The sequence below is a fragment of the Puma concolor genome, chromosome D4, assembly GCF_028749965.1.
Source record: "Puma concolor isolate L17-30 chromosome D4, mPumCon1.1.hap2, whole genome shotgun sequence".
NCBI lineage: Eukaryota > Metazoa > Chordata > Mammalia > Carnivora > Felidae > Puma > Puma concolor.
The window spans coordinates 6,484,151-6,510,231 of NC_141679.1; the positions used below are offsets into that span (position 1 = coordinate 6,484,151).

The window sequence follows — 26,081 nt, forward strand, 5'->3', positions numbered from 1 at the left end:
GTATCTAAGCTGTAAGTAGTAAGACATTTGTCACCAGTGATAAAGTTGTAATTTTTGAAAGACACCTTATTCAATTTGGTGAATTCAAAGTTATCCCTATTGCAAGATCACTCTTGCTTATTTTCTGATAAATATTTTGTGAATGGGAGAAAGCTGAAAGTATTCTGGACACCCTAAGGAACAGCTTAGATTTTGGACAATGCCTTTGTTAGGGTGGGGACGGAGAGGAAGGTTGAAGATACTGAACTCTGGGACATAGTTCACAAGGTGTGGTACACTTATTTTCAGGTGTGGGTTCCCTTGGGGACCACAGGGAACTTCTTCATCCTGATTGGATTCTACATGTAACCCTTGGGAGCAAGACCAAGAAACTGAGGCCCAGGAACAGGTAAGTCTATACCCTAACCTTCCAGATAGTTTCTCCTCCCTAGATGGCTGATGTGAGCACTGTCTCTCCACTTCAGGAGAGATGCCACCCCCTTCTCAACAGGGGCACTGCAAGAGACACAGTTCTATAATTTACAGGATGAGAGTGTGTGTGTAGGAATGGGATTAGAGGACAGCTGTTTCCTTCATAAATGTTTGTAACATATGTAAAAATTCAATCATCTACTCCTATGTGCAGGAAAAAAAAAAAAAAAAAGAATGGCAAGTGACCTAAGCTTGATTTCTCTTGTATCACTCATGTTCTATGAAAACATTTATGGGAAAAAGACATCATGGGGACTTCCAAGATGGATAATATATTGCTACTTCCTTCAAGCAAGTTCTGGCCTGCTGTTGCAGACAACTGACTCGGGGTGCCAAAGTTCAGAAAAAGGAAAGAACTTCTGTTACATCTCCCTACCCTCAGTGGGTGGCTTCTAACTCTCTGGACAGGGGACGGAGTGGGGCTGTGGCAGAGGGGAAGAGAAACCTCATGACCTGCCTCTTCTCTCCAGTGAGTTGTTCAGCCTCCTATGCCCAGCACTGAGGCTGACTCTGGCTCTGAGGTCCCTGTAAATCAAGAATGCATCTTTGGCAAGAATACAGGGAAGTCACTGAAGTCTGGCTTGGAGTGCCCACTCGCCTGGAACCTAGTTAGCAAGGATAACTATTCTACCACCTGGCACAAAATTCCCTCCCTCCCCCAGCATCTTCTCCCCAGCTAGCCAGAACCCACTATTTCATGATAAGGCTGTGAAAAGCATAAGCTCTGCTGGGTTTCCTACAGAAGAGTGTGGGTCCGTTGGAAAGCACTGAGGCTGGTCGATCCGACATGAGGTTCACAACCTGCTTGGTAGCCTACCAAAGAGAATCAGCACTATTATTGAGGGGAGAGCGGTGGTAGCTCCCCTAAGTTTTTTCAATCTTCTGAAAGTAAAATTAATAATAAACCGAAGGCCTTCTGTACCTACCCAATTGGATTAAGAACAAAAAATTGAAATTTTGGCTCCCTAGAAGTGATAGAGCACTTAAGAACTTCCTAAGCACGATAAATAAGATAGGCAATACCATGTATTCATTTAAAAATTGCTTTTCCCAGGACATTTAAGTGTCATTATGTTCTTCCCCTCTTGAGACCTTCAGTAGAAGCTGAAGAGAAGAAAGGTGAAGCCAGAAGAGGATGGCCAAGGGATATCACCAGTGGGTGACACAATAGGGGTATATAGGAGAGGGCCAGGGATCACAGGAAGAGTGTTGACATAGTGACCTGGAAACACCTAAAACTTCCTAAACACAAATGCAAGGAGCACAGAGAAATCTGTCTTCAAGGTGTCCTCAGTGCATCTTCTGAATCATCCCTTCTTAGAAGCAAAGTTTCTGTCATCCAGTTGTATAGAAGGTCTATACAACTGTCCCTCACAGAAGAGAGAGTGATCTTTTAGTTTGTTTGTTTTTAAGTATTCAGTTCTTCAAGATTTACAGTGGGAAGCAAAATCAGGAAACATGGAGCTGTATACCTATAGAGAAGGAGGAGATTCTGAAATCATCTTCGTTCAGTCAGCTGGTCGTAGGCTAGCAAATGTTGGCCATGCTGGTTAAGTTTGCCCAAGATCAGACAGCTACTTAGAAGAAAGGACTGTAATCCACACTGTGTTCCTAGCTCAGAATTTGATTTTTTTTTTTTTTTTACATTTTTATATGGTATCTGGTATCTGGTATTTGTTATATGGGCAGTCCAAAGCATCCTATATGAGGATACATGTAGAATATATCATTTTAAGCCTCATTGCTTTTTTACATTTTAGGTGAAGATGGGGTTTATATTCTCAAAATCTATGAATGAAAACATGAAAAACCAACAGGAGTTTATGCTTATGAATGCTCGACTCCAGGTACATTTTCAAACAATTAAGTTTTTATGTTGTTACAGTGGTTACAGTTTCTATGACATACTCCAGCAGTATTGTTCTCTTTGGCCCCAAAAGGTAAAATGCTCATGGGCCTCTATCCTCGGAGCCAAGATGAAATGGATTACTAATTATCTGGTAAATGGGCGTGTTTAAATCTCCAGTCTAGATCCTAGTATAAAAATTTCCATACCAAAGGAAGACGTAACTGCTTAGAGTGTAGGGGAGGTAGAATGATGCCCCTCTCCTCACCAAATATGTGCATCCTAACCTCCTGTGGATATGTTGCCTTACATGGCAAAAGAGACTTTGAAATGTGATTAAGTTAAGGAGTTTGAGCTAAGGAAGCTCCTGGGTTATTCTGGATTATCTGGATGGGCCCAATGTAATCACAATGGTCCTTATAAGGGGTAGAGATGGGGCGCCTGGGTGGCTCAGTCGGTTAAGCATCCGACTTCAGCTCAGGTCATGATCTCGCGGTCCGTGAGTTCGAGCCCCGCGTCGGGCTCTGTGCTGACCGCTCAGAGCCTGGAGCCTGTTTCGGATTCTGTGTCTCCCTCTCTCTCTGACCCTCCCCCATTCATGCTCTGTCTCTCTCTGTCTCAAAAATAAATAAATGTTAAAAAAAAAATAAGGGGTAGGAGAGGACAGAGGGTCAAAGTCAGAGAGAAAAAAAAAGATTTGAAGATGCTACACTGCTAGCTTTGAAGATAGAGTGAAGGGCCAAAGAAGGAATTCAGGTAGCCTCTAGAAGCTGGAGAAGGCAAGGATGTGGATTCTTTCCTAGAGCCCAGAAGGAACACAGTCCCACAGCCCTCTTGGGATTTCTGACTCCGGAACTATAAGATAATAAATGTATGCTGTTTTAAGCTTCAAGTATAATTTGTTATAGCAACAATAGGAAATTAATACACACTGTGAAAACTTGACACTGGATTTAGACATAGGCTGATAGCAAAGTAGAAGTAGCAAAGTAGAAGATTGTCTAATTGCCTGATATTGTCTAACTGCCTAATTGTCAGGAAGTATTATGAAACGTTGTAAAGGTTTGACTGAAATTATTTTCCTAAGGTTTCAAACAAAGATCTCTTGGCTTCTGGGGTTCATTATGGCCCTGGGGATAGAAGGTCCTACTGTGAGGCAGTATGGTGAGTGGTTAAAAGTGAGGACTAAAGACAGACCAGCTAGGTTTGAGTCCCATCTCTACCCCTAACTGTATGACTTGTGCCTCAGCCTCCTGGTTTATAAACTGGAGGTAACAGTATCCCCTTCACAAGGTTGCTTTGAGGATAATGATGGTCGTGTAAAGAGAGTATATGGGACAATGCCTCAAGTCCTCAAAACAGTGTCTTTCACTTTATAAGTATTCATGGTTGCTGCCATGATTGCTATTAAGAGTGTCCTGTGCAGGACAATGATTTCTTTTGGGGGAATGGGACAATTTAAAGAATGGAAACTGAATTTTTGTAACACAGAAAAGTGGCCTAGGGGAGATTAAACATTAGGCATATGAACCAGCCAAGAATGTCATATGCCCAGAGAGTCTTTTGTCCAAGATCTTTGGAAACTATAGATTTTTACATCTATTCCCTTGAAGTCAGGATATGTGAAGGGTGTGGGATTTTATCCTATTTGCAAGATAACAAATTAGCCTGTTACTATTTATTGGACGCTGGCAGAATACAGGAGACACTTCCATCAGAGACAGAGGACTTCACTACTCATAGCACAGTAAGCAGCATGAGCTTGAGGTTGGCATGAGTTTTCCCTGTGCCCCTCAAGTCTCAAGAGGGCATGCAGGTTGGCTTAATTGGATGCTGAGGTGGGTACAATGGGTTCTGGACACAGCGGAGGAACAGTGAGCTATGGAATCTACTACTTTTACCGTGACTGGTCAGCCAGGCTGCTCTTAGGTAAGACTTGTTACTTCATTTCTCAAGGTTTCTCACTGCAAACACAACCCTGAGTAATGGCCCATGTAAAGAACAGTCAGACCCTATATCCTTGGCCTACCCAGCAAAAAGTACAGGAATGGCCTATGCAGTTTGATTCTCCCAACATGTGTTTGGTTAGGATGATTAGTTTTTCTTTGTTGATCAGGATATACTTTATTATTTATCTTCTAATTTCAAGGAAGGATGATAAAAAGAATGTAGATCAACACTATTAAAGCAGCTTTCCACCTTAAAGCTACTTGAGTTCTGATCTTAACTGGGACAGGCTAGAGAGAAACATAATCTGTAGAAATTTTGGAAGATTAGGTGGGTCCTCAAATATTTCCTGTTTAAAGTAATTAAACTTCTAACATCTTTCTTAGGGTTTAGAGCTATTCCTTTATTGAAAAAAAGTATCACAAAACATTTGATACATTCTAGAGAATATATTTATAAGTTATGAAGCATAATAAAATGAGTACTGGTGAACCCATTACTAAATTGAAGAATTTTGTTATCACAATACACCTGAAGCTACCTACAGGTTCCATCCTATATGTTGAGTGAGCCTAAACAGTTAAAGCCAGTCTGGAATTGACCTCATATCCCAGAGCCCCTGGGACTGGGCAGGACTCAGAAAATGAAAGGAATGGGCCACTAGGGTAGAAGATTTCTTGTCTTTGTAAGTTCTTTAAAATATTTTTAAAAATCCCTATTGAAACATCATATGTACTAATGCCTTTAGCCCATGACGGCATGTCTTTTGGTGCTTTTCCTGTTTGATGGCATCTCAATAAAAGGGGTAAAGAGAAGAAATAAAGCAAAACTCTTATTAAAGAAAAGCCTATTGACTAGAATACTTTTCCCAGGTTTTTTTCTTACTTCTACTTTTTTTTTTTTTTTTTTTTTTTGGTAGAAAAGGAGATAAATAATAACTCAATCATTCCATATTATTGGGTGTTTTTTTTTTCATTCAGGGAAAAGAACAAGAATTAGAGATTCAGCTACATCTCATACCAGTGCCCAGGTTCTTAACTGGCTGTACATTCTACTCACTCAGGGCTTTGGGATATTTAGGTCCCACCCCAGACCAATCAGATCTCTTCCTGGCCGGGCATGCTGTCACTGTTCTAAGCTCTCCAGGAGACTGTAATGCACAGTCTAGTTTGAGGTCTTTGCCCTTCGTTTTCCATGATGCTACATAATTATAATCAACGATTGGCAGGGACTTAACACAATGCATATTGGAGATGGAACCAAATAGTTTTCAATTTAAGTAAGCTAATCAGGAAATTAAATCAGTCACTGGAGTCTGATTAATAAGAATTTGTAAAAGACTTCAAATCAGAAAGGTTTCTCTTCATTACAACTTTGGTTCAAGTTGAGCTAGAGGGGATTTATACTACTAGTTAGAATGATGTTTTCGTATCATCAGCAAACTTCAGTTTCCCATTGCTTTGTTTAGCATCTCTTACTCATGATGGTGGCTATACTCAAGTAAACGAAGTATCAAAGAAAAATGAATACTTTCTTAAAATGCCATTAGATGGCATACCTAAACTAATTTCATATCTCTTGAGTGGCCAGAAAAGCATTTTGATATTATATAACAGAATGGAAACTGAAAATGGAAAGCAGAAAGAATGAGGGAAGATTCCATAAGTCTTTGCTGTGCTCTAGAACTCTGTAAGCAAAGCAGTTATGATCCATGTAAAGATAAGTCAGGTAGTTTATTCACCATTTACTGTGTATAGACAACAAACTCAAGATTTAAAAAATACGTGATTGTATGTCTATTGTTAGTTTGGTGTTAAAGAAATGAGGTATAGTTATAAACCAAAAAATACATATTTAATATATATAAAATAATGTGCTGTATGCTAAGCAGGACTCAGGAATGCCTAAGGTATGTGCTCTATATTCAAGGAACTTATCACCTAAATTCAAGGAATTTATCATCAAGCGTGAGTCACGCTGCAAATAACCAGATGTTTGTGCGTATGTATGTGGTAAGCAGAAAATTGGCTCCCTAAAGATGTCCACACAGTAATCTCTAGAACTGTGAATGTATTATCTTGTGGCAAAATGGACCTTGCAGATGTGATTAAGGGAACAGACCTTGAGATGGGAAAATTATCCTTGATGATCCATGTGGACCCAATCTAAACACATAAATTCTTTCTTTTTTTTTTTTAGTTTTTTAATGGTCATTTTTGAGAGAGAGAGAGACAGAGACAGAGAGAGACAGAGAATGAGCAGGGGAAGGGGAGAGAGACAGGGAGATACAGAATCTGAAGAAGGCTCTGGGCTCTGTGCAGACAGCTCAGAGCCTGATGCAGGGCTCGAACGCACGATCCGTGAGATCATGACCTGAGCCGAAGTCAGATGCTCAACCGACCACCCAGGGCCAGCCAGGTACCCCTAAACACACAAATTCTTAAAAGTGGAGAGGTGAGGACAAAAAGAGAGAGAGAGAGAGAGAGAGAGAGAGAGAGAGAGAGAGAGAGAGAGAGATAAATACCAATGTGGAATTTAAGAAACAAAACAAGTGAGCAAAGAAAAAAATAGACAAAAAAATAGACTCTTAACTGTAGAGAACAAACTGAGGGCTACCAGAGGGGAGGCAGGATAGGGAGGAGTGAAATAGGTGAAGGGCATTAAGAGCACACTTACATGAGCAGTGAGGAATGCACAGAACTGTTGAATCACTATAATGACACCTTAAACTAACATAACACTGTACATTAACTACACTGGAGTTAAAATTAAAAAGAGAGAGAGAGAGAGAGAGAGATGTGATGTTGCTGGACTGCAACATGGAGGAAGGGATCCCCCACAAGGAATGCAGGTGGCCTGGAGAAACTGGAAAATGCCAGGAAACAGATTCTCCCCTAGACTCTCGAAAAGGAGATTCTTGCAGACACCTTGATTTTAGCCCATTTGCACCTGTGTCAGACTTCTGATGTCCAGAAGTATAAGATAGTAATTTGTGTTATTTTAAGCCACTAAGTTTGTAGTAATTTGTCTATATAGCAGCATGGACTCTGATAGGATTGTTTCTGCAACATAAAACATAATGTATACTCAATACATGCTTTTTCAAATATATAAAAATTAGAACAGCAATAACTATTATGAGAACTTTCTGAAATTGCTTAAACCCCTATAACTCCCAACAGCCTGCCATTCTTATGCCCTCTCATCTGTTTTTTGCTTTTGTTTTGGTTTTTTTGAGGTGAAAGCTTCTTGAAATGAGAAGGGCTTAATGTTCTGAGGAAAACAAGAGAGTACAGTGTCTGCTTGGTAGAGAGTCTTGTGGCAACAAGGAGCCCAAAATGTAAAGTAGGGAGTGAAGAAGGAGGACAGCAGCCAACTCTGTATGTGGAAGGACGAGCAAGTGGGAGATGGTTCCAGAACCAGAAGTGGCCAGGAAGTACCCTGACTAAAAGATCACCATGTCAACACAAGCTCACCAACTTAGATTTAGAACTCTCTTCAACTTACCCCTCTGAAACTCATTGTGGCCAGTCCCTATCCCCATTACCTTTGTCCCTCACTCATGATTATTCTTGAGGTTTATTTTTATTGTGGTAAAACACAAATAATATAAAATTCATCATTTTATAAAATTTTTAAGTATTTTTATTTTATTTTTGAGAGACAGAGACAGAGAGAGAACAAGTGGGGGAAGGACAGAGAGAGAGGGAGACAGAACCCAAAGCAGGCTCCAGGCTCTGAGCTGTCAGCACAGAGCCCAACGCGGGGCTCGAACCCATGATCCGTGAGGTCATAACCTGAGCCAAAGTCCGATGCTTAACTGACTGAGCCACCCAGGCGCCCCTAAAATTCATCATTTTAAAGTGTACAATTCAGTGACATTTACAATGTTGTGTAACCATCTCTGCTACTGAATTCCATAACATTTTCATCAAAAGGAAACCCCATGCCCATTAAGCAGTCACTCCCCATCACCCCAATCCCTGGCAACCACTAATCTGCTTTTGTATGGATTTGTCTGTTCTGGACATTTCATATAAATGGAATCATGCAATATTATTTTTTTGTCTGGCTTATTTCACTTAACATAATCTTTCCAAGGTCCCTCTATGTTGTAGCATGAGTCAGAGCTTTATTCCTACTTATGGCTAAACAACATTCCACTGTGTAGATACACCACATTTTGTTTATCTGCTCATCAGTTTACAGACATTAATATTTCCACTTTTTGGCTGTTGTAATTAATGCTGCTATGAAAATTCTTATACAGGTTTCTGTTTGAACATTTGCTTTTCAACTCTTGAGTATATACCTAGGAGTGGAATTTCTAGATACCTACTTTTATATTTAACTTCTTGAGGAACCACAAAAATGTTTCCCTTGGTGGGTGTACCATTTTACATTCTTACCAAAAGGTATGTCGGTTACTATTTACCCACTTCCTTGACAAAACTTGTTATCTTCCTTTTTCTTTTCTTTTCTTTTAATTCTACCCATTCTAATGGATTTGAAGTTGTTTCTCATTGTGGTTTTGACTTGAAATTTCCTAATAACTAATAACATTTTTTCACAGACTTTTTGGCCATTATCTTCTTTGGAGAAATGTCTATTCTGGTCCTTTGCTCATTTTTATTTTTTTATTTTTTTATTTTATTTATTTTATTTATTTATTTTTTCTTTTTTTTTTATTTATATATGAAATTTATTGTCAAATTGGTTTCCATACAACACCCAGTGCTCATCCCAAAAGGTGCCCTCCTCAATACCCGTCACCCACCCTCCCCTCCCTCCCACCCCCCATCAACCCTCAGTTTGTTCTCAGTTTTTAAGAGTCTCTTATGCTTTGGCTCTCTCCCACTCTAACCTCTTTTTTTTTTTTTTTTTTCCTTCCCCTCCCCCATGGGTTTCTTTTAAGTTTCTCAAGATCCACATAAGAGTGAAACCATATGGTATCTGTCTTTCTCTGTATGGCTTATTTCACTTAGCATAACACTCTCCATTTCCATCCACGTTGCTACAGAGGGCCATATTTCATTCTTTCTCATTGCCACGTAGTATTCCATTGTGTATATAAACCACAATTTCTTTATCCATTCATCAGTTGATGGACATTTAGGCTCTTTCCACAATTTGGCTATTGTTGAGAGCGCTGCTATAAACTTTGCTCATTTTTAAATTGGGTTGTTTTTGTTTTTGATTCTGCAGGAGTTGCTTATACATGATGGACACTAGATCATCATCAAACAAGATTTGCGAATATTTTCTCCCATTCTTTGGGTTGTCTTCTTACTCTCTTGACAGTGTTCTTTCATGAATACAAGTTTTTAATTTTTGTGAAATCCAATTTATTTTTTCTTTTGTTGCTTGTACTTTAGGTGTCATATCTGAGAAACCATTGTCAAATCCAAAATCATAAAGATTTGCTTCTGTGTTTTCTTCTAAGAGTTTTATAGTTTTAGCTTTATATTTAGGTTTTTGACCCATTTGGGGTTAGTTTTTTATATGGTGTGAAGTAAGGGTTCAACTTTACTCTTTTGCATGTAGATATCCAGTTAGCAGGAGGCTCATTCTTTATGAACATAAAGAAGTCAGGCACTGCACAGTTAAGATTAGGAGTCACATACTAAATCTGTAACTGACTCAGATGACGAATCTGTTCATCAGGGTTCAGGCTCTCTGAAAAAAGCATCTTGGCCTATTAGTGGTCTTCAAGTACCTGAAGTTCAAGACAGTGACAACCTTCCAGTATCTTTTCTACTAAAGTTGAAATGGATAGGAATAAGTTAATTTAACTACATTATGAAGGATTCGGTAAATACATAGAATACAATACATTAGTTGACTTTTAAAGAGGTTGCTAAAAATCGTCAGCAAATCTCTTTAAATGTGGGGCAAAATATTAATCACTTAATGGAATCACTTAGAGGAGTTAATGAAAATAGTTATGATTTCCTATATGCTGTCCATATTCAGGAAGGGTAGGAAATGAAAGTGAAATAATGAGGTCATTGATGCCACAGGTACTTATCTCTACAAAGGGAAACAACTAAATGACAAGGGTCAAGCCACCAAGCTGATCTTGTGCTACCTAGCCTTTCCCTGCTGACATTGGGTCCAGGACCCTTCAATCAGTTCTCTAAAGGGGACACAATGGTTTTAGGTTTGTTCACAAACTTAAATGAGATCAATGAATCCAGTTATAGACTGCCAGAAGGCTTTTCTTTTTCTTTGCTTCCCTCAACTATAATTCTGTTTCATAAATCTGATCAGAGTGAATTTTAATTCATTTTTAGTTTTTCATTGCTTGAACAAGGGTGGTCACTTTACTTATTTATTAACTCAGTAAAGCATGTTCTGAATAGCCAATATATACAGAGTCTGGGACACAAAACTGTTAATTAAAAAATGGTACTATAGCTTTAATAATTTTGTTTTCTCTATAAATCTTCATAACATGTATTCTTTCTCCCTCTCACCCTACCTTACTCTAAAAATAATTTAATGCAGGCTTGCTGTTAAAATCTTTACACTTCTCATATGTGTCTTGTTTCTACTTCATTTTCTTCCTTAAGATAATTAAGAATGTGGGGCAGCAGGAGGAGGAGAATTTTTAAGAGACAAAAAAAAAATATCCCCTATAAATATCTCTAATAGTTAACATAAGGGTAACAATTCAAACTGTCATTATTCTTCAATAATCTTATTAAGTACAAAATAATAGTGAAACCACATTTTAATAAATGTTTTAGTTTAAAATAATTTTAGGAGTGCCTGGGTGGCTCCGTTGGTTAAGCATCTGATTTCAGTTTAGGTCATGGTCTCATGGTTAGTGAGTTCAAGTCCTGAATCGGGCTCTGTGCTAACAGTGCAGAGCCTGCTTGGGATTCTTTCTCCCTCTCCCACTCTCTCTGTTTCTCCCCCACTTGTTGTCTCTCTCTCTCTCTCTCTCTCTCTCTCTCTCTCTCTCTCTGTCTCTCTGTCTCTCTCTCAAAAAAATATGAATAAACTTTAAAAAATAAATAAATAAGGGGCACCTATGTGGCTCAGTCAGTTAAGTGTCCGACTTTGGCTCAGGTCATGATCTCACGGTTCGTGGGTTCAAGCCCTGCATTGGGCTCTGTGTTGATAGCTCAGAGCCTGAAGCCTGCTTCAGATTCTGCCTCCCTCTCTCTGCCCATCCTCCGCGCATGCTCTGTCTCTCTCTCTCTCTCTCTTAAAAATAAAGAAACATTGGGGCAGTTGGGCGACTGACTTCAGCTCAGGTCATGATTTAATGGTCCAGTCGATGGGTTTGAGTCCCAAGTCAGGCTCTGTGCTGACAGCTCAGAACCTGGAGCCTGCTTTGCATTCTGTGTCTCCCTCTCTCTCTGCACCTCCCCCACTCGCACTGTCTCTCTGTCTCAAAAATAAATAAATACTTCTTAAAAATTAAAAAAAAAACATTAAAAAAGAACAAGATTAAAAAAATAAAAATAATAAAAATTTAGATTTACAGAAAAATTACAAAACTAATACAGAGAGAGTTTATGGATACCCTTCATTTATTAGCTTCCTCTAATATTAACAATTTATAATATCAAAGTACAATGATCAAAATCAGGAAATACAAGCACAATAAAATGAACCAAACAACTGATCTTTTTGATATTTCACCAATTTTTCTTCTAATGTCCCTTTTCTGTTCCAGGATCCAATCTAAGATCTCACACTGCATTTAACTGTTGTGTCTCCTTAGTCTCTTCCAATCTGTGACAGTTCCTCATTCCTTCCTTCGCTTTCATGATAAGTATTTTGGATAAGTCCTGGTCAATTATTTAGAAGAATTTATTTTTACTTTGGGTTCTTTTAGTGTTTTCTGACAATTAGATTCAGGTTGTGCACTTTTTGCTATTATTCTTAAACCACAGAATGCTGTTGTGTCTTTCTCATTGCACCACATCAGAGGATACCTGATGTCAGTATGTCTTATTACTGGTAATGTTAACCTTGGTCACTTGGTTAAGGTGGTGCCTAGCAGGTCTCTCCACTGTAAACTTACTATTTTTGGTTTTCTAATTGATAAATACCTTTGGGGAGATACTTTGAGACTCAGTTAATATCTTGCTACTACTCACACTTGTGTCCATTGATTTCCGCACCCATTGGTGGGATCTTACATGCAACAATTATTACGGTAGTATCTGCCTAGTGGTGATTTTTGTATCTTCTTCATTCCATCTGTATTTGTTCACTGAAAAAGCTGTTCCTTCTTCACCTAAATTATTTATAGCAATATGGTCTCATGGACATTTTATCCTATCGGTTATAATCTAGTACCACCATTATTTACTTTATGGTTTAAATTATTGTCTTGGCTATTGGAAACTCCTTCAAGTTGGCTCCTAGGTCCTTTTGACATACCCCAACATTTTTTGAATATTTTTTTATTTTCTGTGATCAAAAGATAGTCCGTATATATTGTCCCTGTCCCAGGTCTGGAATTAACCACTTATTCAAGGAGTCCTGGTTACTCTTATTGGAGAATAGTACTTAGAAATCAAGACCTGGACTCTAGATGTGCTTGTTGCTATGGTCATTGTTCCTGGACCTATTCAGCAAAGACATGTACATGTACTAACCCATGCACATACACTAAACCAGGAGTTCATGCTGATATCTCTGATCAATCCATTATGACGCCTCATTCTAGTCTTTCCTTATCCTCATATGTTCTTTATCAGACAGTGAGAAACCTGGCTGTTATTTTCCATAATATATTCACTTCACTCCTAGTAGACAAATAAAATAATTCTAAAATTGCCAATATATACCCCGGTGAGAAACAGATTCACTAACTAAAGTACATTTTTTGTTCTTTTCCCCTTACAATAAATATGCATTCAAAATACTGTTTTCCTGTGAATTGGGTTAGTTCTTCCTGGGCTCCTTCAGAATGGTTAGGTTATTCATTTGCAATATTTATACTTTATATTCTCCCTATGTCTGGTCAATTTTAATTAGTTGTAGGGTATATATATATATATATATATATATATATATATATATATAAAACATAACTGTGTTCTACTAATCAAAGCTATACAGCAAGACACGCTCCAAGAAGGGTATCTCCCTCCTCATTCCAGCTAACCTATTCCCACCCCTCTCTTTTATATAGCCCCTTCCCACATTCAACCTATAGGTGCCTAATTTCTCTAGTCCTCAATTATCCTTATTGCACTTCTTTTGCACAATAAACTGATACGTGCGTATTTTCTTTTGTCTCCTTCTTTCTTACATAAAGGGTAGTGTACCAATGATACCCTTTTATACCTTGCCTATACATTTAACAGTATGTCACTCCAAAGCTGTTCAGAGGTTTTTCTCATTTTCTTTAATAGTTGCATAGTACTCCATTGTGTGGGCAATATTATTTATTCAAATGATGTATGGGCACTGTATTAGTTTCTTACTGCTGTGACAAATTTGTTGTAGCTTTAAATTTATCCAAACTGGCTTCTATCTCTTACAATGAGACCTATTATGATATAAATACAACAAAATACTACCTATTTCTACACAGCCTTCCAGCAGGGATTACCTAGAGTGCAAAAGCAGTTTTCTGCTAGGTTTCAGTCCTTCCTAAAAAGTTCTTCATTTAAGGGGCGCCTGGGTGGCTGAGTCGGTTAAGCATCTGACTTCAGCTCAGGTCATGATCTCACGGTTTGTGAGTTAGAGCCTCGTGTCTGGCTCTGTGCTGACAGCTCAGAGCCCGGAGCCTGCTTCAGATTCTGTGTCTCCCTCTTTTTCTGCTCTTCCCCCACTCATGCTCTGTCTCTCTCCCCTTCAAAAATAAATATACTTTAAAAAAAAAGTTCTTCATTTAATATTTTTAAATGCCTTCTAGATGTTAAGAGCCTTTAAATGTAAAAATAAAAATAGCCTTTCATATGTGAAAATGTTCTATTTAGATACATTTTTTGGTGTTGCTGTTAGTATTCATAAACCACCCAGAGACAGATTCATTTAGAATTACAAAGTATGATTGAAGGTATTATGTTAAAGAATACAGCCCTAGTGCATTTCTTAATAATACATGACCAAGTAAAAAACCCACTTTTGGGGGGAGTCAATGTGTACATGAGGATTTTTTGGGAAAATGAGAACCATGCAAATTAGGAATAAGAAACCACGTCTCCATTTGGTCCTTAGTGCCTATTCCAAGAGATGGGCTTCCAAATTATACTGCAGAAGGACAAAGGAAAATGCAGTGTGAGGTAGTGAACAGAGATTATCACACAGAGAAATGTGCACTGTTCTAAAGATGTTCTTGAATATAATGTTTTCCTCTCAACTTCTCCTACATTATGCTCTGCTCCCTGATGCATACTTCTTACTCCCTGACAATCGCTGCCTCTCCTCCTATTATGCTCTCCTCCTCTTATTCCCTGTCGATCGCTGCCTACATTATGCTCTGCTCCCTGATCCATACTTTCTTTTATTTTATTTTTTATTTTTTAAAATTTACATCCAAATTAGTTAGCATATAGTGAAACAATGATTTCAGGAGTAGATTCCTTAATGCCCCTTACCCCATTCCCCCTCCCACAACCCCTCTAGTAACTCTCAGTTTGTTCTCCATATTTATGAGTGTCTTCTGTTTTGTCCACCTCCCTGTTTTTATATTATTTTTGTTTCCCTTCCCTTATGTTCATCTTTTTGTCTCTTTTTTTTTTTTAATTTTTTTTTCAACGTTTATTTTTGGGACAGAGAGAGACAGAGCATGAACGGGGGAGGGGCAGAGAGAGAGGGAGACACAGAATCGGAAACAGGCTCCAGGCTCTGAGCCATCAGCCCAGAGCCTGACGCGGGGCTCGAACTCACAGACCGCAAGATCGTGACCTGGCTGAAGTCGGACGCTTAACCGACTGCGCCACCCAGGCGCCCCATCTTTTTGTCTCTTAAAGTCCTCATATGAGTGAAGCAATATGATTTTTGTCTTCCTCTGACTGACTAATTTCACTTAGCATAATACCCTCCAGTTCCATCCACGTAGTTGCAAATGGCAAGATTTCATTCTTTTTTTTTTAATTTTTTTAAATGTTTATTTATTTTTGAGACAGAGAGAGACAGAGCATGAACAGGGGAGGGTCAGAGAGAGGGAGACACAGAATCTGAAACAGGCTCCAGGCTCTGAGCTGTCAGTACAGAGCCCGACGCGGGGCTCAAACTCACGGACCACGAAATCATGATCTGAGCCAAAGTCGGCCGCTTAACCGACTGAACCACCCAGGCGCCCCGATTTCATTCTTTTTGATTGCCGAGTAATACTCCATTGTATATATACCACATTTTCTTTATGCACTCATCCATCGATGGACATTTGGGCTCTTTCCATACTTTGGCTATTGTTGATAGTGCTGCTATAAACATGGGGGTGCATGTGTCCCTTTGAAACAGCACACCTGTATCCTATGGATAAATGCCTAGTAGTGCAATTGCTGGGTTGTAGGGTAGTTCTATTTTTAGTTTTTTGAGGAACCTCCATACTGTTTTCCAGAGTGGCTGCACCAGCTTGCATTCCCATCTGATCCATACTTTCTTACTCCCTGATGATCACTGCCTATGTTATGCTCTGCTCCCTTATCCATACTTTCTTATTCCCTGACGATTGCTGCCTACGTTATGCTCTGCTCCCTGATTCATACTTTCTTACTCCCTGATGATCACTTCCCTTATTTCCTAATGAAATTGCTCCATGTTTCTGTGGAGGTACCTATAGAGACATGGTCAGAACTGTGGAGGTATCTACAGGGACACGGTTAGAACTGTTGAGGTACCTACAGAGACATGGTTGAACTGTGGATGCATCTACACGGTCAGAACTGCTGACCAAGCTTTCAATGACTTCTGGATTAAGTAACTGACTGTGAAGCTCTCTTGCCAATTATTGGAAACAAATTCATATCATGCCTCAGAGTAATGATCACCTAGTCAAGGTAAGATTCACTTCTTCAGACACGTGTTTTTATAGCTTACATAATTAATTTCACCCAAGCCTTAATAAAAGTCTGTCCTCTGCCCCTGATCTCTGCCCTCGGAACCAGTAACACATCAGAATGTGGTTTGCAAAGAGTTCAACCTTAGGCTCTATCTCAGGCAAAAAGGGAGTTGATTAAAAAAACAGGCATGTTTAAGTCAGTGTTAGAGGGAAGTGATAGTGAATTTTGTTTGCAGCATCTAATGTGTGGTTCTTTTTTGTAAATGGAAAGTTACTTTAAAAAACCTCCTTATGAGGGGGCGCCTGGGTGGCGCAGTCGGTTAAGCGTCCGACTTCAGCCAGGTCACGATCTCGCGGTCCGTGAGTTCGAGCCCCGCGTCGGGCTCTGGGCTGATGGCTCGGAGCCTGGAGCCTGTTTCCGATTCTGTGTCTCCCTCTCTCTCTGCCCCTCCCCCATTCATGCTCTGTCTCTCTCTGTCCCAAAAATAAATAAACGTTGAAAAAAAAAAAAATTTAAAAAAAAAAAAAAAAAACTCCTTATGAAAGAGTCCTCATATTGGGAAGGTTCATTCAGTTATATTATTTCCAATTATTTTCCCCTCTTCCTTCATTTCCTTACATCTGAACCATTCATTTCTTCCCCTCAATGACTATGTTGAAAACCTCGTAAATATATTTTGCCTCCTCTACTTTCTCTCCACCTTCCCTTCCCAACTGATCAGCAAGTAAATGTGGATTGCAAGTTCTTACTTCCCAAGGATTTAATAAACCTCAGCCACTACATCAAAAATTCTAGATCATTAGCCCTTTCAAAATTTTTGAAAAATTGACTTAACAAAGATAAATATAAATAATGTTCACAGTTCTTAAGAAAGGGATATATGTGGGGCGCCTGGGTGGCTCAGTCGGTTAAGCGTCCAACGTGGGCTCAGGTCATGATCTCGTGGTTCGTGGGTTTGGGCCCCGCATCAGGATCCATGCTCACAGCTCAGGGCCTGGAGCCTGCTTCAGATTCTGTGTCTCCCTCTCTTTCTACCCTTCCCCTGCTTGTGCTCTCTCTCTCTACCTCTCAAGAATAACATTAAACATAATAGTAATAAACATTAAAATAATAATAAAACATTAAAAAATAATAATAATAATTGCCAATTTTTACCGAGTGCTTGTTAAATGCCAGCCATTATTCTATACATTTTATGTATTCTCTTATTTTGTTTCATAATAACCTGGTAAAGAGACCCTATTATTATGACCATTTTATAGATGAGGAAGCTGAAACCCAGAGAGGTTAAGGAGCTTGTCGAAAGTTACGCAGCTGGTGTGGAGTAGAACCAAGATTCAAACCAGGGAGTCTGACTACTTTTCGCACTTTTACATAACCATATTTGTCTCTCCCTGCTTCAATTATTCATTCATAAGACATACACAAAATCCAGGGCATTAACCAATATAAGAATGTAAGTTAACCTTAAACAATTTGGCTTACGCATATCTATGTAATAATTACACAGTAGTGACATAGTAAATGGGAAGCACAAGTAGAAGTTTTAAGATAAAATTTAGGATAAGCTGTGGAAATAAGAAATACACCCTTCTGGGACTTATTGTCAATGACAAGTTACATAAGCATATCAACCCTAAGCAATTACTCAGAATTATATAGCGTCTTTATTGTTAGCATCTATGACAACTTGCCAAGTATCACTTAATTTATCCCAAGAGGCCCTCCCTGGAGCAGTCCCGAGGAGAGCAGATTATATAATTTATCACAATGTCTAAAATATAAATGGAGAAAGGAAAAAACAAAAACACTGAAAAATCAAGAGGTTTGTTCCAAAACGTGCAGACTGTTTAAGTCTCGTTTTGATTAAACCCTAGTACCCGGCATTGTTGTTGTAAGAGATTTGTTGCCTTTCCTTCTGGACCTCATAGTGCAGATAACAGAGCTCTAAGTGGTGTGAAGTTCATTGCTGCCCAGGCCAGGCCAACTCCTCACCTCTGTGCACCCTTGCAGCAATGGAGATTGGTGTAGGATTACCTGATTGAGGAGAATGTGCCCCTACCCCCTTGAGCCTGGTAGCGGTGGGAAAGGGGAAGGTGCATTGAATTATCTGTGAGGCTTTTCCAACCAAGCCTCCTTCCCACAGATTCTCTACTCAACCTAACAAGTGGCCAGCTTTAGGGTGTCTTGGCTTACTAAAAGGAGGAGGACAGCTGAGCTGGACAAAATATGAAAAGAAATGAACATACCAGGGTGGCTGTGGGACTGCCCTTTTTTCCTCATGATTGAATACAATTAAAGGCCAACCTTACCTCTGCTCCAAGGCCACAGACCCTGCCTTTGATTCTGGAGGACAGTCTCAGGAATGTGTGCCACTGCTCACAGGGTGATGAGGAGAAGGCGCAGTGCTGAATCAACACCGAGTTTACCACTGCTTCTGACCAAAGACTAAGGAATAGCCATTGTGACATCATCTTTTACCCAACAACACAATTCGTTACATGTGACAAACTAGTTTTGTGGAATTTTCTGACATAAAATCATGAAAAATATTGTGATAATCTAGATAAAATTAGTATTGCAGTTGGTTATGACTTCCTTCTGTTATCTTAGCCTTTTCCCCCTCAGGCAATGTTTTTGGACATCTTGGCTTTTTTCTGTTTCACCCTGACTCATCAAATGTCAAAAATTGCAAATGCTTCAAAGATAAGTAATCTTATTTTGATTTAGCACAAATCAAAACCATATTGCATCACATAAAGTTGTGTTAAATCAATGATTATAGATAAACTGAATGATGCTTTAAGCACATACAAACATTTAATCTTTGGAGCCAAATTCCAAGGTCTTTTGGTGGCCAACATAAATTCAGCCAAGTATTTTTCTGTTGGTATATGCTATATATCCTTTATTTGTTTTTCTTAGAAAATTCTGCTACTTTGATATTTAGAGTAGGGAGACCTAGTAGGGCAAAAGAACAAATATCTCCTTTGCAACAATTTTCTGACAATTAGCCATTATAGTAGTCAACAGAACTTTTTTTTTTAAGATTTAGTCTTTTTGAATTTCAAAGACATTTAAAAAGTTCTTTAAAAAGTTCTCTCCTGAAATGTTCCTGTTTGACATGATACAGGGAAGGCAGCACACATGTAGATTTGACTGCCATCACTACACTTTATTTCCAACACCCTGGACTTGCCTTTTTACACTTACTGTCTCTCAAAAGATTTGTGAGGTAGGTGTGTAATCGCTGCATTTGGTGGATTGAGGTAACTGCTGTGTAGAGTCCCACATCTAAGACCAGAGAGCTAATACCAAAGGCCTGAGGTCAGAGTCTGGATCTCCCTGGCTCCAAAGTCACAAACCCCACCTTTATTTGGTGAATTATGGAAGGCCACCAAGAATAAACACTGTAGAAGAAAGGCGAGGATGGTGTACTGGTGTTCACATTCTGCCCTTGGATCCTGTGGGAGAGAGCCCAGGTAGGAAGGGTCTCCAGGCCCCACAGCTACCTCTCTGAGTCTCTGCCCAAGGCCCCTCCGTTTGGCCTCTCCTGTGATCTTCAGATTCTGAAAATGGTCTAGCATCAGTCTGCCTTGGCCAATTCTGTCAACATGTCCAGATCTTCCCTTAGCACTCCCATGGTTTTACAGGTTAATTTTACATGGACAAAGGTAAGCAAAATAGAGACATAACTAGTTTATGAAAATATAAACTTAACCAGATACAGAGTGTGCTGTTCCTGAGATCCTAAGCCAAAAAACATCCTAGCCTGAGGCAGATGAAGGCTGGCACCAGGGTTTCAGAATCTTCTAGACAGCCTGTGTTGGTTTCTTCAATGAATATCTAATCCAGATGATACCTTCCTGGTGCATCTGGCCACATTCATCAACCATCCTGGGTATTTTACACTTCAGGCCCCTGGAAACCTCACCTTTGCTCCTCACTCCTCCTTGACATTTCTCTTCGTCACTTAGGTTTTCCTGAAGCACATTCTCAGAGACCTCCCAGGGTCCCTATCCTTCAGAGGAGGTGAGTTTCACGTACTGTGAAGCAAGTCCCTCCACTTCATATTTGTAAAGGCTTTAGGTCACAAAGGAAGGCCATCCTACCCTGGAGTTCATGCCAGAATCCCTTCTCTCTGAGGGCCAGAGGCAAACTCCCGTCACTTCCTATTTTCTCTCTGGTATCACTCTGGATGACCCACTAACATTCTATCCCTTTCTAAGAGCTTGTAGAGAGTGGGTCATCTGCAAAGCAGAGACAATGGGTACACTTAGGATTAAATCCTCAGATTTTTCCTAGATCAGTTTATCCTCTCTGGCCACCTCCCCAGGTCCTCCTTGATGACTCATTACTCAGATGTTGTCAGGAGAAATTAAAAAAATCTTCCCAGAGTCTTTTAATCACCCCCTGAAAGCACATGGCAGTTGGTACAGACTGAGAAAGAAAAATGTACCCCTGACAGCTAGGCCCTGGCACTACCAGTTAGGCCATGGTGTTCTCCTAGGGAACATAAGCAGCTTCAGAGAGCACCACCATCAGACAAGACCACTCTATAATCATGTCAGAAAATAGACAAAGAAATGGACATTGTCCAAACTACAGAGATGACTGGGTGACCCCCTGCCCCATGCTGACTAATGTGAGGGCTGCTCCTTCTCTATTTACAACTTGCACATGCTTAGTTCCTGCCACCTTCTAGATAAGAAGACTTAAAATATCCAGTCATGGAATTATTCCCACTTTCTGACAGCACTCAGTCCAGATGATCTCTGAACCTTCCCCCAAATTATTTAACACAAGTCCATGTCCTATAAATCTCTTCTAATAGTCTCTTACTGAGACACCCCACACTTCCTATGGTATGTTTCTCTTTCGCTGCAACAAGTCAATGAACTCTACTTTTTTTACTTTACTTTTCTGGTGGTCTTCAGCAGGAGGAGCACTAGGATAAGATAATAAATATCTAATGCTTATTTAACATTTTCTCTATGCCAAGTACTATTCTAAGCTCTCTGAACATATTAACCCCTGTAATCCTTGTTACACATACTGAGATTGCCACTATTACTATTTCCATTTTGTAGATGGGAAACTGAGGCACCAGGAGGTTGAGTAAGTGGCAGCCCTGTTTCCCAGAAGAGGAACACTCCATCACAAGTTTGGGCAGTCTTTAAACTATGGAACAGACAAGAAAACACTTCAGTTCTCCATGTTCTTTAGGACCAGGGTGATAGAAGGCTAGACTAGTTTCCTAGGACTATATACTTGCTAATTTTAAGCCAAAACTTGGAAAGTCAGAGGGAAAGAGTAGGAGAGTGACCTCATTTCTGAAGAATTTTTATTTTCTTCACTGCAAAAATATTATGTCCTGCCAAGAATAATGAGTTTATATAGGTTTTAAGGTATATTCCCCATGATATTGTCCACATAGCCTGTGATATTTGAGTGTTTACCAATGTGACAGGCATGGTTTCAGATTATCACTAATCAACAGAATTAATATCTCAGGGCTTGGCTCACTCGATTTCTCAGCAACTCTTGATACAGTTGATCACTGATCACTCCCTCTTTGAAACTACGGTCCTCAATGCTGGGAAAGCCTATCTCCTGGTTCCCCTCCTCCTTCGCTAATGAAGCCATCTCAGTCTCTTCTGCGTCCTCTGCTCCCTGTTGCACGTTCCAGGAGTGGCCCTGGCTCATATCACAGTTGTCTTCTCTGTCTGTGCTCATGTCATAGGGGATCTCGTTCAATCTCCTCATTTCAAATACTACCTATATAACTGATAACTTCAGATTTATATTTCTACCCTAGACCGATCATACGGTCTACTTGACGTCTCTACCTAGATGTCCATAAACACCTCAAACATGTTCAAACCACACACAATTCCTTATTCTTACCCCACCGATCCCATTCTTAGCCATCAGATCTGCTCATCCTGGCGGCTTCCCCATATCTACAAGTGCGACCACCATGCTGTGCTCAGGCTTCAAACCTGAGGTTACCTCTTACTCTTCCCTTTCTCTCACACCCCATTACCCAGTCCATCAGAAAATCACTTTCAGCTCTAAGCTCCAAAATAGCCAGAATCTAACCACTTCTCACCACCTCCATTGCTACCACACTGCTCCAAGCCTCATCTTTTGCCTCCATTCGTGCTATAGCCTCCTAACTGTTCCCCTACAACTTATTTCCTTCTTATACTGAAGCATGTCATAGACATAGTGAAGTACACAAACCCTATGTATACAGGTCAATAAATTTCTACATATGTTTATACCGGTATAAGTACCACCAAGATCAATATATAGAACATCTTCAGCCCTTAGGAGGCTTCCTCCTGCCTCTCTCTCTCTCTCTCTCTCTCTCTCTCTCTCTCACTGCTTAAAGGCAACCATTATCCAGACCTCTATCCTCATAAATTAGTTTTGCCTATGTTAATGCTTCATATGTATGCAATCACACAGTATGCATTCTTTTGTCTTTTTTTCCCATTCAATATTATGTCCACATTGTTTATTCATATTGTTGCTTGTAGCCATAATTCATTTTTTCCAGGCTTTGTAATATTCAATTACACAAAACCACGATTTATTTATCCATTCTATTGTTGATGGGTATTTGGATTGATTCCAGTTTGGGTCTATTATGAATATTGCTGCTATGAACACACATGCTCATCTCTCAGACTGGTCCTGTTAAAGCATCAAATCACACAAATTCCTGCTTATAACCTCCAGCAGCTTCCCATCTTCTTCAGAGTAAAAACTAAAGTTCCAGCAAGGCATGTGAGAAACTGAATTTTGAATTTTATCTTATTCTAATTAATATCATTAATTTCAAGTTAATATATTGCTAGTGGCTACCATAATGTACAACACACCGCTACAGTAACTCTGGATGTCTGGCAGGTAAAGCAATTTTCAAAATAGTTTTTTCTGGCATATTTTTCATCTAAGTAAATTTACAACAAGCTTGTGAAGTTCACTAAGATAATTCCTGATAGGATTCTGGTTGGAATTTATTCTTGGGTATTATATAGTATTTATAATATTATGAATAGTTTTTAATGGTTTCTGGCATATAAACATTTTTAATTTTTGTATGTTGAGCTTATATGATCTTATATTCAGCCATCCTGCTAAATTATCTTGTTGATTTTCATAGTTCGGGGGGGGGGGCTTTTTTAGTCATTTTTCAACTTATTTTCTCAAATCTTATAAATAATCATTATCCATTTGTTTTAATTCCTACTTTTACTGCACTATGGTTAAAAATGGTCTACGAGATTTTTGACTTGAGAATTTATTGGGATATTTTATTGTGGTATAATACAATGTTCACTAAATATTTATAAAGAATATTTTCCTATGTTTATTGGGCTATACACATATACATAAAATTAACTTGTTAATTTAGTTGCTCAAATCCTCAATATTCCTACAATTTCTTTTTTTAAAGTTTATTTATTTATTTTGAGTGAGAGCGGGAGAGTGGCTGAGACCAACTGAGCCACCCAGGTGCCCTAAATTGATTTTCTATTGGATTTGATACAGGGAGTGCTGTCTTCCTCCAGACTCAGAATTAATGATGCCAATATCTTTCATGAAAACTCATGCCTTTCCCTTCCTACCACACTGTCTTTTATGTGGCCTTTCCCCCCCCTCCCACTGTGGGCTGATACTAAGCCACTATTGCTTTTAATACTTCACGTCTTAGCTTGCTTATCAGTACTATCAAATTAGGTTTTAGTTTTCAAAAATGAGGTCAGTGTGAATAAACATCCCATCACAAAAAATGTATCTCTTTCTCATTAAGCAGAAACATTCATGAGGATTATAGAAGAACACTTTATAACACAAACCTCTAATTACATTTATGTTTATGTTTCCCAATTTGACCTCTCCCTGTCTGTGGCTATTCAGTTTGGGTTTTTACTTAGCATTATATTGCAGGAGGAATGAGTATTTCTGCAGGGATTTAACAGCAGCAAATCGAAGATTTATTGGTTATGACTGGGTCAGGCTCACCTTTCTGTAGAACTCTTAGACCCATACACATCAGAAAAGGACAAAATGTAAAAATAACAATTTCTTCCATTTCAGGAATTAATGGTTATTTTCTTATAATAATGAAATGGTATTTTATTCTTAAAATCACATGTGAACATGAATATTGGAAGTATTATTTCCCAGAAACAGGAAACTAAATAATGGATTCTTTCTACAGCCTACTTCTGTCTTTATACTGAAATCAGGTTTAAATAAGAAACTTCCAATATAAGGTTTGCCAAAAATTCATAAGAAATGGAGATGACCTACCCCATGAATTCTTCCTATTAGCAATTATGTCGCTATATTAACTTTCTGATATTAATTGGATTCTGATTTTAGTTATTGTGCAAACATATTTTCTTCTAAATAAAAGAATATCCAGATTAACAACCATCCAAACTGAGCTCCCCAAATACCCTGTAAAAAATGGTGATGGGCTGATATCTGAGCAATGTTTTAAAGGAAGGTGGATCACTTCAACTCACCCTCTTGACCAAAAATTTAGTATGGTGTATATGGCACCTCTATAGGGCAAGTAAGCATCTAATACTCAAGGACAGTGATATTAGTATCAGACATAAGAAAACTTGAAGAAAATACAGAAACATTTACTGAGCAAAAAAACCCAATATTCTTCCCACCTCTTGCCACTGCAAGGAAAACCTGGTGTGTTTTGGTATGAGAATAGAAAAATATGGAATATAATGCTTGAAAGTAATGATTTGTGAAAAGGAATATATATATATATATATATATATATATATATATATATATATATATATTGCTAAACAGTTTTTCTTTCTTCTTTTATAAATGTAAAGATGGAATGTTTTATTATAAAATTATTTATAATTTTTTGCATCTGACTAGAATTATTCCTTACCAAGTGGTTCAGATGTTTTTGAATAATTTACTGAGAGTGGAATACAAAAGGCCTTTTTAAGATACAGGAAGAATTACGAAGTCAGGCGACTATATAACCACATATCTTCCTTATTTTTTATAATGATTTAAAATAAACACATGCTGGGGCACCTAGGTGGCTCAGTCGGTTAAGCATCCAACTTTGGCTCAGGTTATGATCTCACAGTTTGCGAGTTCGAGCCCCGTGTCAGGCTCTGTGCTGACAGCTCAGAGCCTTGAGCCTGCTTCAGATTCTGTGTCTCCCTCTCTCTCTGCCCCTCTCCTTGCTCACGCTCTGTCTCTCTCTCAAAATTAAATAAACAGTAAAAAAAACTTAAATAAACACATGCTGTCATTTACCTATCATGACTAATGCTGAAAGGGTAGTCTGTCCCATTTCTTTTTTTTTTTTAAACACCTTTGCTGAGGTATAATTGACATAGTATAAAATCCACCCATTGTAAGGATTCAATTCAGTTATTCTTAGTACATTTATAGTGTTCTGCAACCATCACCATAATCCAGTTTTAGAACATTTCCATCATCTCCAGAATTCCCTTGTGCTCATTTAGAGTAAGTCTTGGATCCCAACACCCAACCTGGAAAATCACTAATCTACCTTCTGTCTCTATAGATCTGCTTTTTCTATACATTTCAAACAAATGGAATTATACAGTACTGTATCTGTCTGGCTTCTTTCACAAAGTATAATAATTCTGAGTTTCATCCATGTTGTAGTATATTTCCTCCTCCGAGGGAATTTTAGAATCAGCTTGTCAAAAAAAAAATGTTTTATTTATTTTTTAACTTTATTTATTTATTTTGAGGGAGAGGGAGGGAGAGAGGGAGAGAGAGAGAGACAGAGAGAGAGA

General features: G+C 38.8%; 1 protein-coding gene and 1 long non-coding RNA gene across 5 annotated transcripts in view; one reads left to right on the forward strand and one right to left on the reverse strand.

Moving 5' to 3' along the window:
- Window positions 1-26,081, reverse strand: part of LOC147574686 (uncharacterized) — a 78,526-nt gene that overhangs the window by 12,862 nt on the left and 39,583 nt on the right. The window lies entirely within an intron of this gene.
- PLGRKT (plasminogen receptor with a C-terminal lysine) overlaps window positions 1-26,081 on the forward strand; it is a 44,100-nt gene that overhangs the window by 1,159 nt on the left and 16,860 nt on the right. For all 4 annotated transcript variants that reach the window (XM_025931671.2, XM_086684878.1, XM_086684879.1 and 1 more), the window contains exons 2-3: window positions 289-388; window positions 2,232-2,318. In XM_025931671.2, the coding sequence (XP_025787456.1) occupies window positions 2,238-2,318 (81 nt within the window). In that variant the 5' untranslated portion in view covers window positions 289-388; window positions 2,232-2,237. The remainder of the gene's footprint in view (window positions 1-288; window positions 389-2,231; window positions 2,319-26,081) is intronic.